The 20,047-nt window shown below is 35.9% G+C and overlaps 1 protein-coding gene across 9 annotated transcripts in view; it reads left to right on the forward strand.

Moving 5' to 3' along the window:
* Window positions 1–20,047, forward strand: part of KIAA0825 (KIAA0825 ortholog) — a 248,248-nt gene that overhangs the window by 151,057 nt on the left and 77,144 nt on the right. Inside the window, exon 23 of one of the 9 annotated variants that reach the window (XM_027662934.1) lies at window positions 19,353–19,637. The exons of the other annotated variants lie outside the window; for them this stretch is intronic. Within the exon in view, the coding sequence (XP_027518735.1) occupies window positions 19,353–19,362 (10 nt within the window). The 3' untranslated portion in view covers window positions 19,363–19,637. Of the gene's footprint in view, window positions 1–19,352; window positions 19,638–20,047 lie in introns of those variants that run through there. 9 annotated transcript variants of the gene reach the window in all.

Here is a 20,047-nt window from a genome sequence, read left to right on the forward strand (position 1 = left end):
GAGTGCTGGTTGACAGGAGGCTGAACATGAGCCAGCAGTGTGCCCAGGTGGCCAAGAAGGCCAAGGGCATCCTGGCCTGGATCAGGAACAGTGTGGCCAGCAGGACCAGGGAAGTGATTCTGCCCCTGTCCTCAGCACTGGTGAGGCCACACCTGGAGTACTGTGTCCGGTTCTGGGCCCCTCAGTTCAGGAAGGATATTGAGGTGCTGGAGCAGGTCCAGAGAAGAGCAACAAGGCTGGTGAAGGGACTTGAACACAAGTCCTATGAGGAGAGGCTGAGGGAGCTGGGGTTGTTTAGCCTTGAGAAGAGAAGGCTCAGGGGAGACCTCATCACTCTCTACAGCTCCCTGAAAGGAGGTTGTAGCCAGGTGGGGGTTGGTCTCTTCTCCCAGGCAATCAGCAGTAGGACAAGAGGGCATGGTCTGAAGTTGTGCCAGGGGAGGTTTAGGTTAGACATTAGAAAGAAATTCTTTACAGAGAGAGTAATCAGCCATTGGAATGGGCTGCCCAGGGAAGTGGTGGATTCTCCGTCCCTGGAGGTTTTTAAGATGAGTCTGGATGTGGCACTTAGTGCCGTGGTCTAGCAACTGTGGTGGTAGTGGATCAAGGGTTGGACTTGATGATCTCAGAGGTCCCTTCCAACCCGTCTGATTCTATGATTCTATGATAATTTTAGAAATAAAAATTAATGGTGTTTGAATTGTAAATACATGAATTTGGAGAAGAAATATATAACAGTGACCTCATAGACATTCTGTATCAAAAGAAGTAAGCCACAATTTCAAATGTGAGCTGACTTTCCATTAATATGCTTTTATGGTATTGCAGATCTATGGTACCTTGTTGACTCTTTGCATACTGCCAGTCAGATGCTGTGTTTGCCTTATGTCAAGAAATTAGTCTAATCTGGGAGATGGTCCTTGATTTTTTTTTTATTCTTTTTTCCTTTTTTGTGGGGAAAATGATTCTTCTCTGGCATGTCTGTGCTGCACTGATGCAATTGCAATCCACAGAGAGAAATGTAGTTCTCCAGTAGACCAGGCACAGGTTATTTGTTATGTTTATTAGGTCGTAATAAGCACCTTAAACTCATCCAGAGACCAATGGGCTTTGACGATGATCAGAGAACATTTGATAAGTGTATTCTCTTTTCATTAAGTCAATTGAAGCTTGCTGCAAGTGTCATTTTTTGTTGTTTTGTATTATAGACACAAGTTCCACAAGCTAAAATGTGTTTGCCACCTCCTTCCACAACTCCTGAATGTGGTCTCAGAGAAACAAGCAGAAGCTCTCTGTTCAGAATAAATCATACAGATAACTCAGGCTGAGACCAGACTAATTTTTTTAGATCCGACCCCAACTCTACTCATGATTAGTTGAAGCATCAACCTATATTAAGCAAAGACAAGCAAGAGACATGTGATCATCTGTGTTTCAAATATAAACAGCCAGTGCCAACAGCAAACATCTTTCTCCTCTTTCAAATAACCTTCTAAAAAATTCCATGTGTGCCTTGAAAAGTAGCAATGACAGAATGGCATTTTATGGGATTCCAAACATGAGACCTTTCCAGGAAAGAAGTAATTACAATTGCTATCAGATGATGAAATATTAAACATACTCTAAAAATTGAATGTGTTAGTCTTACAGAAAACAATTCTATTCGCTTTTGCCAAACAACCTAACAAATGTCTCAAGGAGTGAGACATAGGTTGCAGATAGAGCAGCAATTCTCTGAACACTTCTCTGTGTGTTTGAAAGAGATCATTGATCTCTGTCTATCTAGACTTCACCACCAAATTGTCATCAGTCAAGGGGACCTATGCATTCTGATATTATGAGGTTAGGTTCACAGATCATTCTCCACCATCATGCCCAAACAATGTTTTGATGCTAACTGCTCTGAGTTATAGTTCAGTCTATAACTTTCTGAGCAAGAAAGGCTCAGAGATGCTCATCTGGCAAAGAATGCTCCTTTGCTCCGTTACTTTTCCACCAGGAGAGGTAGTGAGCCTAGAGCAAGGTTTGTGTGATGAGGCTTTCCTAGTGTCTTCACTATTGGTAAACATTTTTGGTAGAAAGTTAACAGTCTGAAGTTAAAGACCATGTTTTAGTTTCCTTTACAGCAACATAAAGGAGTTGCTCTAATATTTTTAGAAGTATGTGTTGTCAGTTTGTTGTTTACTTACTGGCATTTAGATCAGTGAGGATTGAGTTTCCTTTGCAGAAACTATGCATCTTATACCATGATATTTTAATTCCTCTACCAATTTATGACATTTCCTAATGTGTTTTCTTAACTTTGTTAAATTTTGTTTTCTTGTTTTAATCTATCTGTGCTATCACATGCTGAATTTTCCTACATGGTAATCAATATTTTTATCCCATCCTAAAACATAATCCTGAATCTGCTGATTCATGTCCTTATCCTAATGACTTGTCTCTGTGAATTCAGTACAATAACATGAACTCAACATGTTAGACTAGATTGAATATTTGCAGTTCTGGGGTGTAAGGAGAAGCCTACTTAGAAATAGCAGTGTTTCTTTGGCCATCTATTTGTCATATGTTTGGTTTTGTATCTGTGGTCTGCTAACAATGATGTGCTTACCCCACAGTACAGTGTTTGTATCTTGTCCATGTAAGTACATTGAAAATAACACACCATTGAAATTTTAATTAAAATTCGAATGGTAGCTGTTATGGGGGCTTCTAGGTATTCTGAGGATGCAGAAATCTTTTGTTCCGTAAAATAAGACAATAGTGAACTATACCATTAAATTGTCCATTAAATCTATTCTGTGCCAAGAGCTGTTTTGAGAGATTTTTTTTCAACTTGTTTCAGTTATGATTTATTAGAAATATTCCTTGAAGGTCAGTAGCATGTGCTAAGTATCTGTCCATATGAGGACAAACCAATGTCCAATATACTGTATTATGCATTTCAAAACAATAAAATGTTTAAGTGAATATTTACCATGATGCAGCAAAGTAGAATTTAAAGAAGAAAAGCCTTATATCTCAACTAATATGCAGTTGATCTTTGGTTATTTTATCATCTATTGGTTTGTAATGATAATTGTTAGAACAAGTGAAAAATAGTATAAACAACATACTAGTTCCTCCTGCTGGGCTAACAAATGGCAAAGTCATGGTTTCACGAAGTTGATGTCAAATATTCCTGCAGTTAATGTAATAAAGAAATTAGAATGAGTTTTCCCTACTGCGATGAAATAGCTTAGGAAGAAAGATGAAGAAAGAAAGATAATTTTTCTGTTTCTTATAATACTTTTTTCATAGTTTATTGAAATGATAAATAATCACACTGAAAGATGTAGAACAAGCTTTGGTATAACTGAATTAATTTTAAAAGAGCTGGGTTATTACAGGGAGTGCACACCTTGTGAACTGAGTGGTTTTTTCTTTAATGACATTTTCTCAGCATCTGATAATGACATAAAAATAATACTTTTAAATCTTCCAAAACAGACATGTCAAGTTCTCAGTTGTATCTTATAATTGGGAAAACTAAGGGGTGTACTTTAACTCGCCTCAATTATGCGTCTACATCAGGGTCTCGCATGCTTATTCTTCTCCATAGTTTTAAATACATGGGAGAATTTGATCAGTGTCCTTTTTATATTCAAAATTAGCTTCTGTCTCTAAAGTGTCTTATTGTCATGATGTCACTACATTTCAACATCTGTGACCTTTTGCTCCATGTGGATTCATGGTAGACCTTGTTGTACTTTTGCAAACTAGATTGCTTTTGTCCCTCTACTAGGGGGTATCAAAGCCTTTTGGACTAAAATTTTACTGGTAGGTTTGCAAATAAATAAATAAATAGAATAAAATTCATATACTAAAAGTACTGAAGAGTGACTGAAAACACCAAACAAAGAAACAAACCTAAAGTTTATGTATAATAAGACCGCCAGATGTCGCAAAGGCATCATTGATGAAGTGGTTTTTTATCCAAAATGTGGCACTTATATGAGGAACAGAAGTATTGTGTTGGAGAGTTGCAGAGGCCATAACAGGTCAGTGAAATGTCCTTCAATCATTTGATTTTTACATTTAAGAATAGGCCAAGATGAAAAGATAGACACATATCTGACGTTGACATTGCTACCATTTAGATAACCGATGCAATTGCCTTAGTCGGTGGGCTCAATCAGATCTTTATTACTTTCAAACCCATGACAGAATTAATTTTGGTGTGTTTTTTTCTTGTAAAAAATTAAGGTTCTGAATGTCACCAGATCACAAACTTATAAGTGTAAAATTATTATAATAGATATAGTTTTATTTTCTGCTTATTCTTCTAAAATGTCAAATACCATTAAAAATATTACCAAGAATAACAAGTAGAATTGAAAGAATTTGAACTGGGTTGAACAGCATGCATAATTGGGACTAAAACAAGTTGAACTTGGAAACAAGTATTTGATGATTGATTTTTTATTGAGACAGAATGAGAATGATAATGGATAAAGCTATTCTCCTTATTGAGAGAAAATATAGCGTTTTTCAACATGTCTTCAGTATGAATGGAAGCCCTGTCAAAAAAAATGAGTAACACATAATGTCTTTTAAAAGGTAAATTAACATAAGTATATCACTTAGTTTATGGATCAAATTTTACACTTGTCAGTTTTATTCATAATGTCATAAAGTTTATATTTAAAGGATAGTGTTATTACCTTTGTTATGTCCTGGAAAAGCCTAATGTTAACTGAGTTCATTGTAGAATTTAAATTATTTTCAGCAGAAGAAATGCCAGTGCAGAAAATTAGGTCCAAGATATGTATTCATGTGCAGATCTTAGTCAAATCCCTAGTAATTTTAAGTACTTGAAATACATTATTCAACAAGTAAGCTGCTGTATGCTTGTGTTTAATGGGCTCTGCCTGAGTGTACAGAAACTGTCAAGAGAAAATATAGAACATGCATCATTCTAATTTAATTATGATTATTCTTAAAAAATAAAATGAAATTGTGTCCATGAGGTGTTGTGTTGTATGTGGGAATGTGCTATCTTTATTACTAAGATTGAATTTGATTTTTTTTTGGTATGATTTTTGCTGATTTCTCTGTTGGTTTGGCATATGTGCTATACCACATAAACATAATATATAAGTATAAAAATTGTGTTGATTCAAATGTTGAAGATGTTCAAAATGTCAATTTAATTTATACTGAGTGCCTATATGTATATTTAACATACATTTTTTCTTTTACATGTTTTACATAAAAAGATGAATTAGTAATATAGTTATGCATATATGCATTTCCCTAATTTTTATTAAGTTAAATTTAGACCCTGAACTTTTCTCAAATAAACTTGAGTTTAAGTCCGACTTCCATGAACTATTCATTCAAATAAAATGCTTGTTGAGAACTGATGTATGGAAGCAAGCAGATCTTTATCTCTGATTATGATTTTTATGATATTTTTCTTTTGTAATTCTGATGCCAGTGGAGTTCTGAACTTAATAGGCAATTCCTAACTTAATAGGCATAGTTGCTTAATATTCCATAGATATCAAACTCTTTAACTTTACCTTTGAAGTCTTTGTATGACAATGGAGGGTTTCTTAAGGTCCTGGGCTTCTAAACACAACAGATTTATGTATGTGTGTGTTTGTGTATTCTGCTTATGAGCTACATACATATGGAATACTTTGTGTCTTTTTTAAGACTTTATGTATATTTAACCTTTAATTTAACTAGCAAGTTGTAAGATTTCCATAAAAAGTAGATGAGCTTTGAACTCACTGAATGTTATTGCTGTAGCTCAATTGATCACTTCTAAGATTTATGGGGTTAAAACCAAGACATATGTCTTATTTTTAATAGTTATATTAATAAAATCATTTAGCATAGATAAGGAATTTGTACCCTGTTCTCTGTATTAAATCAGTATTTACAGTTTTCAAATAGCAGTTTATAGATTTTGTTAGCAAATTTGAAGGGGGAAAAAGACAAATAAGTAATTATATAAACTTTTTTTACTATGACTAAGATAATCGGTTATGTGATAGCTGTGCCACCTTTCTAAAGCTAAGCTGATCTGGAATGTATTAGAATTTTTTGGAAATTTTTTACTTTTTTGCATCCTGTTATGCTATCTTTTAGTAAAATATGACTTATGTAGGTGTTATCCTAATTAAGTCACACACGCCATTCCTCAATGAAATAAAAAGTCAATACTTGAATGACAGTTTGGCGGGGAAAACTAAGTGCATGGAATTTCAAATGGTAAAAACCTGAGTCGTAACAAAGATGGAATCCATCCCTATGTTGCATAGCTTCCTGATCATATCTTTAAACCTGATAGTAACAAAGAATGTTTATTTGTTGCCAAGCTATTGTAGGTTTTATTCCTGGGCTTAGATCCTAATTATCAAGAAAATTGCATCCGTTTTATCTTGCGGAAGAGTATACTGCATCATGGCATATTTGGTTATTTGGCACTCTAATATTGTTACCTTACTTGAAACACATGGTCCCTCTTGATATACAAGAAAAAACTGAATCCATTTCAATAAATTAATAGGGATGAGAATACCAATCCATCCTTCTTTTCAGAGGTTCACATACATTGTAATGAAATGCATTAGGAGTTTTCTTCACTTGAAATCCAAATGAGACCCATTTTGGCTCACACCCTTGACAGTCTCTATTATAAGCACTGCTGTCTCCTGTTCATGTGTGGGCTTAGTAAAATGCTTCCTTTGTAAGATGCACAGAGACAATATAATGCCATGAAAGACGAAGGTGTCAAAACACAAAAGTTAGAGGCAATCTAATCAATGCCTCCTGATTTAGCCTTTGAAGGCTCTCTTCATTAAAACTCTTTAATTGTGAGGCTTATCTTGAGGTAGAGCTGTTACTTAATATTTTTCTTTGGACAGTCATTTGTACCTTTTAACGTAATTTCAATATTCATTGTTTTGTAAATTGGATGCCTTGTTAGCAATAGTGGTGGTATGAATGACTTGCATTCAAGTGATTGAAGGTAGTAGTGTATAAATGCTTGGTTCTCTCCCTCTGGACTTTAATGTGTTTTATTTCTATGTATGTCATTATAAAATACATGGTTTTCATTATGAGTCTTTTTATTTCTATGTATAGGAATGCAGGTTGGAATATTTTAAAATCATAAAAGAAAGACTTCTAGCTGAATCTTTTTGAACTTTTTAAAATTTTGAGATTCAGTGCAAACATTATAAATTCTATTTAAGAAGTGAAAAATGTGATCCCGTATTATGTTATTCTAAATAAATTTTGAAAAGGTATGAGATAAAAAAGATGGTACATAGGCCTTTTCTTCACAAATGATAATAAAGTTGATAGTGGTTGCTAGAAAGCAACTTCTGGAAATCAGTTGAAAGTGTGTCTGAAAGCAGATAATTTGGAAAATGCTTTTAAAAGAAATACTTTCCACCTGAAAACTGCCAACTTAAAAATAAAGGAAAGCCTGTACAAGCCACATGTCATATCTTGTTCTTAAAAAAATATATATATGTATTTTCACCCTGTGTGTTGATTTGTACTGTAGTACCATGTGCATATGCATGTAATGTATGTATGTTATAAAGCAGCAAATGCATTTTCATATTACAGTATTTGATTTTAGTCCTATTAAAATTTTGAAAGATTTATTGGAAAATGAACATTGCATTTTTTAATATCTGTCATAAAACCTACAACTGTTTAATGTCTGGAATATCAAGAAATCTGATATTTCCCTTGGATTAGTCAACTATTAAAATAATTTTAACATGTAAAAAATAAAAAGGAAAAAATATAAAGATCATAGAACTTTTTTGCAGAAATCCCTGAAAATGGAAATAGAATTGAGGGAACTTTGACCTGATTTTTAATGGCTAGTGTGGTGAGTACAGCTGCTCTTAGTAATTACTTGTGATAGGTTGTTTTTGAGTCCCATATGTATAGCAGCTCCAGGCCCGACTACCTCAGTTGTTGGCACACAAGCAGATTCTTCCAGGTGCTGAAAATTAAATTTTAATGTATTACTTAAATATTAAGACAATAATAGTTTCAGTAATTTTACTGCTACAACTGTAGTGGAAAGTGTACCTATACACTGTAGAGGTTATTGCATAGTGTACTAAATGAAAATTACCATTGTCTTTAAATACTTCCAAGGAAGTAAATGTTTATGTAAAGATAAAAACATACATTTGCTACATGGTGTATTTTTAAAATATTGAACACATCTTGACTTATTTATAGGCTAAGATTTTAAAATGCTACATTGTAATTTATATGAATTTACATCATAAAATGGATGAAAGTTCTAGAAAAGTAAGGAAAAACTTAGTGACCCCTGTGCTGAGGGCTTGAGCAAGACAATTCCAAAAAGCTATAAACGGATAGTTAGCCTAAAATATGTATTTAATTGTGTTGATATATTTTCTGGATTAGAGTTCAGGCATGTAACTTCACTGCCTTTAACCCTTTGTCATTGTTTAAGAGATATCTAGAGCTAACTGACTGGCTTACACAAACTTTTTACCCCAAGAAAATTAAGGTTATCATAAAAAGGTAAAGTAAGTTGTGGGAAAGTGTAATTACACTGAACTGAAAATACCATGCAACAAAGGATATTTTTATATTTTCCAAGAATTTTCTGTGATGTCCATCCCTTTTGTTTCTTCATTCCAAAAATTTTAACTATGCTTGGAATAAGCAGCAATGTCCAAGTTTCAGTGTAGGTTAAGAAGAGTTGGAATGCACTTCTGAGTACTTTTTCCTATTTTGAAACGTAATAATTGAGTGTAATTGTGTCCTGAAAAAACCTCACTGTTATTCTCCCCAGATTAGCAGTTTACGGAGTTGCCATCTCAATATGGTATCTCCTGTACTTCTGTGGTCTTCCAATAAATATTGCAATTTAGAATCTCTTTAATATGACATGAAAGAATTAATTAATTGATTATTTTCACTATGCGTCATCAGAAATCCGTGGCTTACTGGGGTACCTTCAGCCTTGTACTATACTGTTTTACCATGAACTTTAATTTTTACTTTTTAAAACCTATGCTGTTTAAAAGGACCTTAAACAGACTGTGTTGTCAGCAATCTGCACTCAATGTCATTTTATTTCTTTCCTAGTTGTGTGAATTCTGGAAGGTTGTTTAAGTGAAATTAAGTTATGGATTTAAGTTCTCCACTGATCACTTTTTGTGAAGGGTAATTCTTTCAATTCATTTTGATTATAGTACTGAATATTGATTTAGATTCATTTTAATAGTGAATGGATCTTTTATTCCATTGTAACAAGATTATCACCCCTTCTCTAGTCCAAAATCCCTCTCACTAAAGCCATTTATCTTTGGATTAGATGATTTTTCTGAAAATAGGATGGTCTATGTAGTGTTGGTACAAGGTCATGTTTAAGGCAAAAGTTACAGCAGCTTTTAAAATACATTCTAGTCTTCACAAAATCATTTTGGAAATAAGTAAATTGCAGTGCTTTTATCTTAATTATGTAGTTGGATTTCACGATGAATAGTTACATCAATATGTTCTACTATTTTTAATAGTTATGGATATTTTCGGTTGGAAAGTTCAAGATTTAAAACAGAACCTATATAAAACTAGAGAAATTAAATCCAGAAAACAGAATCATCACCACACGTCTCATAATCTTTTACTATCTATAAATCTAAATTTCTCTATCTATCTGGTGCCTAACATTTTTTCCAAACATCTGATCCAGTGTTGTGTACATATTGACTTTATTTTGACTTTTACTATGATTTAAATATCTATATCCACTAAATTAAACCAAATGTTTTTGATTTCTGAATAGCCTTATTTAATTTAGCATCCACGTATTTTTTGTTGGATACACGTTGATTTCATTGATACAGAATCAATCCCCAATCTTCCATCCTATTTAAAATATCTTTCAATTATAATGAACTGTTAATAGTTAACATAGCTATATTTTTGAACAGCTCTTTTTGACTGCTGTAAGGTATCTCTTCCCCTACTGAGAGATGCATTTTCTTCTAACTGAGGAGTATCTGACTCAGACTTACAAAATACATATGCAGTCCTATATTCATGAAATAAATTATGGCTTTCTGTGCCTTTTCAGATCCAATCTCATATGATAGCAATGTTACTGTTTTGTAACATGACAAGATAAATTTACCTGATTTCAAACTAAGATTGTTAAGGACAGTGATGCTATGATGTCCTGGTTCTGGCCAGGACCAGATTAATTTTTGCAGTAGCTGGGAGGCAGCATGGCTAGGACACGGAGGTTATTCTGTACCACCTCACGTCATTGCAGGGGTTCCTTCTGGTGGAGAAAACATGGCTATTGTTTATTACCGAGGAGTTTTTTTCAGTGTGAATCCTTTCTTTTCTTGTACCCTCTATCATTAGTACTGTTGCTGCTACTATTTGTTTTCTTATCTCATTACTGTTTCCAGTAATGTTTTCCAATAAATTGTTCTTATCTAAACCCATGATCTTTACCTAATGTGCCTCCAATTCTCCTCTCCATCCTGCCACAGCAGTGATGTGAAGGGGAAAACAGGAGACCAGTGTGGTTTGGAGAGTCTGGGTGGGGACACTGAATTGGGGACAACCATTCCTTAACCACAACATGTTTATAACGAGGCTTGGGGGGTAATGTGTACCCCTTGGGTTTACCTGGTGGGATGTGTGCCCCAGTCCGATGACACACAGGTCTGCACATCTCTGTAGTCAAAATCAAGGCTGCCTCCAGCCTAGTAATGGCTCTGATCATTATCCAGTCAGGTGACTATACCCTGCAGTTTAATGAATGCTATTAATGATGAAATAAATTACATTTTCTCTTCTATTTTGTTAACTATTATTAATGTATACATTGACCAAAAATTAGTTGTCTTACTGGATTCTCTCTGATAAGTGATGCTTGGAAAGATCACAAGCTCATGAGCTGTTGCCTCACAGTGCACCATCTTGTGCAAAACATTTTTTTGCTGAGATAAAGCAAGCCCTACTTTATAAAAAATGTAGACTCTATAGATGAAAACTATCAACAGACTAGGTATTTCTATGTATAAAAGTTAAAAAGATTAAATTGACCATGCTCAAAAGTATAATGCTTGGAATTTCTAACGCAGGCACCACTTTATTAAATTGAACAAAGTGATTTATCATGTCATTTGTGTCTCTTTTTAAGGCAATAAAATAAAAAATAGCTACATTAGAAATCTGTCTTAAGAACTGAAAATGCATTATCTGAAGTAAATCCAGAGCCCAATTTTGTAATCTCACCATTAGAAGGCAACAAACTGTTGAAGCCGTATACTTTGCTCTTAAATGGACTTTCAGAATGGCCTCGGACTTTGTTTTCCCTTGATTTAATTTGAGACATTCCCAGACTGAAAGTGTGAGTCTAATGAAGACAATGATCACATTTCAGTAAGGCTCTGATTCGCTCTTGGGTGACTAGGTATGACTGAGGTGTTTTTTTTCTTTTTAACATTTGAAGTAGTGTAAAAATTGTATTTGAAAATTTAGTACACATTTAAAATGTACAAAATTCCTTACTTGTAAATTAGCAGAGGAGAGAAGAGTGACAATTCAGAAAATATCAGAAGTGGGTTTTTTGCTTCTTCTTCTTTCTCATAAGCAGCATCTTAAGAATGCAAATCCATACACAAGACTCACACAATTAATATAGTGCAAGAGGATTTTAAGTTTTTTTCACCACATTGTGGCTAGTTCTATGTGATTATGACCCTTAGACTCCTTAAAACTATCTTTCCCGTATGACAACTGCAGATATACTGTAGATTTCAAGTGAAGTACTTAGAACATAATCTTGTTTTTCAGGGAATTGTTAAATTCTAACATTTAACTGAATTTTCCTGAACGCTGAGATATAAAGGACTGACCTCTCAAGATGGAACATGTCTAATTGGAAGTAGCATAAAAGATGATAATATCAATGGATTTCAATGTAGTGTAATTATATGTTGAAGCAGAACCCTGGAACTCTATTACTGCACATTGACAGGCAGAATCATAAAAGCCAAAGTCAGGAACCTAATTTCCAGGGAAAATAATAGTAGACAGATTAGTACGAAATATGTATTTTAATTACAAGCCATCACAGTCTAACCGCCAACCTGCTTTTTTTTCCCCCTTTCTCTTTTTTTTTTCCCCGACTGGTATTTTTTTTTTTTGTTTCCTGGTATTTCAAATGAGTTTTTATAGTTAGAGCTAAAATCATGGCATTCTCAGATTGTAAGGGCCTACAAAACTTATGTTCAACATCTCTCCTTTCTTCGTGCTCAGTAATTAAAAATGGCTGTGGGCATTTTTCACCCTTTGAGGTTTACCAACTGCTATAGCATTTGTAGAATGATTTCTTCACCTGCTTTTGGTGGAATAACCAAATACCGAAGCAGCTTGAAGTATTTTTTAAAAAAAGTTCACCTCTAGGCTTCTCATCTCTAGCATATAGACAGCTTTATAACTGTTTCACCATTCAATTAGTTTTGAAATCCTAAAAACAAAAGTCATTAGTAAATCTTTGTCATGGATAAAAAAAAAAGAGATTCCTTTTTAGTATTTGTGTGTCATCATGCTAGGCCTCGAAAATTAGTCTAATTTATTATTTAAAACACTGGTGGGATTCCTAATTGCATCCATCATTAGATATGACACGTTTAGAACCGAGAACCATATCCAGTGAGAATTTTCCAGTTTGAATTTTAAAATAAAAATATTTTTCAAGAGATCCCTAGCTATCGTTTGTTACTATGGAAACGGCCCTATTTGTCTGAGAGCTCTGCCCGATTGCCAATGGGAGTGCGAGCAGCGTCAACTAAACATACGAATACATCAAAGACAAATTCATATGCTCAATCTGATCAGCTCAATTAATGTAAGAACAGAAGCTGAAGGGGGTTAAAAGAGGGCAGTCATTCAGCATAGATGAAGCCTCTTTTAGCAGAATATATACACTGGCCTTTTGGGGGAGGAATTTAGCACACTGTCAAAAACATTACCAGAAAGGAAAGTACTAGGCCTCCTACACCTAACAGATATGAAGCTGTCAGACAAAGAATAGCACTATTCATTAAATGACACTTATTTTCTCCCACTTTACAAGAATGTAGTGAACAAAACAAGCAGGGGAGCAGCTGAGAGAGACACTTTTTTCTTTTCCTGGTGATGACAGACATGCAGCAATTATGGTGATAACTAAGGAATACTAAACAAGAAACCAGGCTTCATTCTGTTTATCACCTAGAATTTTGTTACTGAATTTGCATGCAACTCATGTTTTGTTTTATTATTTATGTCTAGGACAAATTAGATGCTTTTGTTTTTAACAGGGTGCTTTCAGTTTGGTGAAGAGTGCCACTAAACTATACACATTCTCCAATTCTTCTTGTTAAATGGCCATATCAAGTTGAAGTGCTTTTGTAGTGAGTGAGTTTCAAAGCACAACAAAACTGCTATTTCCAACAGAGAGTAAAAGAGCGTTAGTGTAATGGCAGGTATTGTGTACTATTTCTGCCATACATAATTTAAAAGGCAGTTAAAGAAAATCTCTGCTAATTCTCATATTGACTTGCAGAAAGTAATAGAGCTTTGTTACTTATTTTCAGTGTTGCTATTTACACATTCCTATGAAGTTTTTAGGTGTTACATAAGTTAGTTTTATAGCAGATTGAAGTAAGCGGGAAGTCCCACAAGGCTACTGCTTTTAAGAATCTCATACTTACGCCAGGAAGATTTGATTTAAGGTCTATTATAAATAGTCTGCTACTTTTATCTGCATGATCATGGCCTGATTGATACTGACTTTGTAGCCATGTGCTCCATAATATGCTGTCATGCAATGCTGACAGCTGCAATGAAAGAACAATAAATGTGGGGCAGCAGTAATGTAAAGGTCTAGCCAGTCTGTATGAAAACTGATAGCTACAGTATTGGCTCCTATGGTACCATATATATCAGCCCCTTTGGGAATTTCTTGGTAAGTGAATTAAAATGGTCTCCTAATACACAGATAGAGGATGGGAGAAGGTCTTGACTTACAAAAACCTGCAGATTGCTAAAACCTTGTGTTAAAGTCAATGAGTAGACATAAACTTACTTCAGAAAAAAAAATATTTTGTGTCTGAAAAATGGATGCATAAAAATTGCTGTGCATATTTATATGCTGATAACATGAGTACTTAATATGGCTAAATTTAATGTGATAGTTTAAAGTTGATAGGACTTTTTTTTCTACTACTCTAACTAAATTTTTTGAGCAACCTTATGATTTTCATTAATTTTTGCATGTGTTGATTATAATGCAGTAAGAAATCTGCATTTTCCAATGTAATTGTAATTACAATGTAATTAAAGTAAAACTCCCTAGTCTTATAACTATTACTCTACTCCAATTCATGACTTGAACCAATCCTTGATTTTATCTGTATTATGTATTATTTCAGTATTATTTTCTGTATTATGTATTATTTTAGTATTATGTGACATATTGAATGAAGTTCTTTTCTTTTTCATGTTGTGAACGTATTTATGCCTATGGCCAATGTTAAAGAAACCAGAAATTTCTGAATATTTTCTGATTTGCTCAGGTTTGCAATGAAGGGCATTGTTGTGGTTTGAGCTGCATCCCCTCCCCCGGGGGGGCTGGAAGTGGTTGGTCCCAGGTGAGTTTCCGATGAGGGACCAGTCAGAGCTGTGTTTCGCCCTTGTGAAATTAGGATATTACAACAGCTGGAAGGAAGCTGTTTGCAGAGAGAGAGAGAGAATGGAAACCATGAGGTGAGAGGAGAGGAGAGAGGCCTGCAGGCCCCTTGTGGGGGGCCAGACCCTCTTCCCTCCCCGGCCAGGCTGCGGGGAGCTTGGAACAGTATTATAACTGGACCAGGTGCCTGTGACCAAAAGCTAGGGAATTGGAGCTAGCTCCCCCCCAGCCGGCAGGCACAGCATTAGAGCTGAGCCAGAGACGGGCCGAGGGGTGGCCTGGGAGCTGCAGAAGCGGTGGAGATCGTACAGAGCTGGAAGAATTCCAGGCAGAGGAGAGAGACCGAATGGCGGGGGAGGGAGTGACTGAGCTGAGACTGAAGCAAAACAGGAGATGGGCTGAGAGGCTCAGAGGGACCCTGTGTGGGTTTGGACAAGGGCAGCCAAAAACTGATGGATGAGGAATGCAGGAGGAGGAATGCCTTCCCCGTAACACGTAGAAGCTGAGGTGATGCAGCAGCTGGCACAGAGAGAAGCCAAACCAAGCAGGCCTTTTCTGAGTAAGGACTTTTGGTGAAAACTATTGGGGTATAAAAACTGAGCAAAATCTAGAAACCCTGCAACCTGGATAGGAAGAGTGAACAACTTACTCTCTGGGAGGAACCTTCACGAAACAAGAGAAAGAACTCAAAGGTGACTCCCTGTAATCGTGCTGAAGACCTGGTAAAGCAAATGTTTCTTTGCAGTCCAGGAAGAGATCATAGCGGAGACCGAGGAGCTGGTGGGGGTGCAAAGACCCCTTCCTTGATACCCCAATGAAAGAGAGACTTTAGCTATCATCCTGGAGGATTCTTCTTCTGGATTGATATGGAAGGACCCCAGGGGTGGTAGAGATTGTATTAATACTGTGTATTTATTTGCTTTTTAGTTTCTATAGTATTTATTGTGTTAGTAATAAATTTTGATATAATCTCCTCATGTCGAGTTGTGCCTGTCTGAAAGCTTCTCTTCTACATTGAGTCAAATTGTGGGGGAGCTTAGAAATTGGATTTTTGGGGTGAAACCTCCACAAACATGTAAGTTGAACTATGAGCTGAGGTATTTGGTACACTCATTTGTAGCACTATTATTCTGTAATGCTCTTGTATTCTTAAAATACAAAAGCTTCTGTAATACATTAATTATTAATTATTACTCTTATTCTAGAAGAAAAATTTAGACTGTGATAATCTGCATTTGGACAGGAGCAAGAAACAAATTTTCTAGTTTTTCTGTTTAGCCACTTATTTTTTATACTGTTCCCTATAATATGGAGAAACTCAGAACGTTTTCAGAAAATTACAATTCAAAGCAGAAAGCAGTGTTTTGAATTTCTGTGTTGTGCACAAGAAGAAAAGTTGGTGTAGGATGATTGAAGTTAATGGTAGGCCAAGAAAATATTTTATTACACCTAAGATGTAATGACAAAAATTTAATTTTTGCACACTGGAGGTCACCGTTGATACTCCAAATTTTTTAATATTTTTCTAACTGCAACAACAAAAAAAAGCAAGCAGCTTGTGTATCTTTTAATATGCATGCTAAGCTTTTCAAAATACATCCAGCAATAAAAGCAATAAAGCAAGAACATGTTCATTATTCTGTTAGCTCTTTAATTGTTTAAGCAGTAGGTTGTATATGTATAGATCTTTTCAAAAACTTTTTGGGGTGTGTGTTTGTCTAAAGTCTTGCGAGGATTCTATAGTCTGCATTGCAACCTCTGCTGCAGGCAACTTCTTTTATTGCTCTTCAGGAAAGTTAGTTCAGGGTTTGTTTAGAAGCTGGTCCTAACACAGCTACCTAAATTGTGATTACCTTGCTAGATTACCTTGAGGACCGATCCACAGCTGTATAGAAGTATTATATTACCATCAAAATAACTGTTATGCCCTTAGATAAGTACAATTAAATGTTCTGTTTGGCTGATGAGCAATCATGTAAGTTTTACTGTTGATTAGCGTAAGAACAGAGCTGGAAGGTCTTGTGAAAATCTGTCCACTGTAGCCGTGTGCTGGTTTAAAGGTAAACCAGCAGGGGAAATGAACCCAACTCAAAGAGATTATAAATAACAATAACAATTTAATAAAAATAATACAATAAATACAATTACACAGACAAACAATTGGTTTTAACCCACAAAAACCAGATGTATAACCCAGCACCCTGGGGCATGAACAGAGTGGTGTTCATTGGGCCCCCCTCCTTGTGCTGTGCCCTACGTGATCCCCCGAGTCCAAAAGTAAAAAGGAGAGGGAAAACCTGTTGGTGAGAGTGCTGGCTGTAGTCCTGTCAAGGGTGGTGATAGCAGTCCTGTTGGGAGTGCTGGTGCAATCTGGTCGAGAGTGGTGATTGCAGTCCGGTTGAGAGTGGTGGTCACAGTCCAGTTGAGAGTGGTGATCTCAACCTGGTTGAGAGTGGTGGTCACAGTCCAGTCCAAGTTCTGGTCCTTCTCTGGATCCCACGAGAGGTACCAGAAGTCCCAAGACCCCAAGATTATATATCTTCTGGTCCAGGCAGGAATGCCCAGCACCTGCCTCAGGGCGGGGAGTTCCACAATAGGTATGAGGACAGGAGCATCCTCCTATCTCACAGGCCTCTTAACACCCAGCTTATAGCCTGAGAGGTCAGGCTGCTCTGGGCAGCTGCTGCAAATGGCCTATTGATAACAGTTTCTGGGAAACGGCATGGAAGGGTATAGAATACACAGTTTGGGTTACACCCACACAGTGATGAGCTGGTCCCAGCTGTTCTAACTAGGACAAACTGTAGGAATCTCAAAGGAGAAGTTTAAAATTAAGTCAGTGTCCTTATATTTTCAGTCTTTTCCGTGTCAGAAATCCTTCTGATAGATCAGGATGCAATTAGCATGTTCTTCAGGCTGCAGAAAGGCAAGGTCTTAAGCTAAGAACCTACATTCTACTGGAGCTGAACCAAAAAGAAAAAAAAAAGGCAAAATATTCTCTTTTTTCAGTCATATGAGAGGTTTCTCACAGAAAAATCTAAAATCATTGAAAGTCCATCTTACTCATTTCTAACAAATCTAATACAAATATTTCCTACTAAAACATTGAGTAGTATGTTCCATTAGAGGAGATACAACACTTAACAAGTATTAATTCACATAATCCTGTAAAACTCTGTGAAATTATTCAGTATTATGTGGCACTTTAGAAAGAGAGACACCCAAATTTGGGCTAAGACGTAGTCAGATTCCTCCACAATCTGACTTTGCATCCTGTTAGCTGAAAGTAGATATATAGTACAAGATGGGAAACTTGCCTGGTCGTACAACATAGCAGCTGATTTACTGAATCAGAATTTGTCTACCTGGTACCAGTGTCTTGTCTCTAACAAAAGCTCATTCCAGTGACTTCAGAGGAAGCTGTGATAGATTTTCTAATAAGCTAATTGTGATTTAACGATTGTGATGTTCAAGATTACGATGCAAGTTTTGAAGTTTACTGGCCTGTTCATGTTCAGGAAGCCATTTGTGGCTCTCCAAGTTCTTTTTCATACCTAGAATTAATTTTTCAGGGAAAAATGATTGTCATAATAAAAGATATTTTGCAAATGTATCGCTAGTTAATACTGGGAAATAGACTTTACTGGAAAATCTTGTGATTTTTAAATATAATCATCTAAGTTTTGGGTTCATTGTTAGAAGACACTAAGTTGCCTTGCATTGCCCCAAAATATCAGATTTGATTGGATGCATTTAAAGAATTAGATGCTCTTTCCTACACCACCAATTTAGTAGCTCCCCCAATGTCTATAGTGTGATGGCTCCTCTGAGTGCTGTGTAGCACCATGCCTCTCCAGAGTTTTTAAGTCTCAGAGAGAACAGACTTTAGTCTCTACAGACTTTTCCTGGGTTTCTGGAAGGGTTAACCAGAAACAAAATATTCACTGTTCGTTTGTCACATCCAAACCCATAAAAGTCTGTGTGAAGGGACGTCTCTAGGAGATGACTATCCCACTTTTGTGCTCTTACTACTGGGTGAATCCTAGATGGAATTGTCACTTGGAAGGCCACATAGAGAAAGCATGCCAAGGGATCAAAGTCCACCCAAAATATTGATTTGCTCTTGATTTGCAAAAGTTGAAGCTGTTACTTTAAACCATGCTGCCTAAAAATCTACATAGGAGTGCAGAACACGAATTTCCCCATATATTGGGTAATTAATATAGCAGGAAAGGCCTTCCTGATACCCATTACCCACTACTGTGTATTTCAAACTGTATTTCTTATGTCACTTGCCAAAATGCAATTTCTGGTGTATGGTCCTGTGTCTTACAGTTTCTGAAACAGTTATTTAAAAGTTTGAATTGTGTTTTCTCATCACAGCGCTTTTCTCTGACAAATTAAGGTGATATTTTACTACTTATTTAATCTTGTTGCTTATGGATAGCAGTGCTAAACTCTAAAGATCTAGCTTATGTATCAAGAGTCATGGAATCAGAGAATTGTTCAGGTTGGAAAAGACCTTTAAGATTATTAGGTTCAACCCTTAAACTAGCATTGCCAAGTCCATCACTAAACCATGTCCCTACACATCTTCTAGGTATCACTAGGAATGGTCACTGAACCACTTTCTTGAGTAGCAAATCTGAATCCTTCCTGAGAAGTGAACTTCAAGTCTCAAATACATACCCAGAATCCTGGAACCACCAGTATCCAGGAGGAAAAAACATCACTGCTGGACAGAACAACAAGGACAGAATAGTCTGAAGTAACTCGGGAAAATAATGTGCCCAGGCCCCGTCAACACACTTAGCCAGGAGCTAGAAAGTAGAAGAAACCTGGAGTTGTAGCAGAGACCTTAAGCGTACAACAAAATGACTTTATTTAAGACTTGTAATCCATAACCTGTAACTGTCCGTATGCAAGCAGTATAAGGAAAATGTTGTCTTTTTTTTCCCATTCTACTAAGTCACCGTAGTTTGGTTAGTCTTCAGTAAAATATGATTTTTTAGACCAGGATAAAATTGATCCCGATTGGTAGCTGATGTGCTGCTGTAAATGTGGCTGTGCTAACAAGGTAAAATTTTACTAGGAATTTATTCTCTTGGGATGGAACAATAACGTCACAATTCTGAAAGAGGCCTGTAAATGTTGTGTAGTATTAACATCATCAATTAGTAGAAGATACCTTTCTAGTAGTTTTACCTAAACTGATAATGAAGAGGTGGAAGATAGAAGGAGAATTTGTTATCAACTGAGAAACAAGAATGCAGTTTTCCGCACAGTTCCTCAAAC

Source organism: Corapipo altera, unplaced genomic scaffold (genome assembly GCF_003945725.1).
Source record: "Corapipo altera isolate COAL_440 unplaced genomic scaffold, ASM394572v1 61167, whole genome shotgun sequence".
In the NCBI taxonomy this organism is placed as follows: domain Eukaryota; kingdom Metazoa; phylum Chordata; class Aves; order Passeriformes; family Pipridae; genus Corapipo; species Corapipo altera.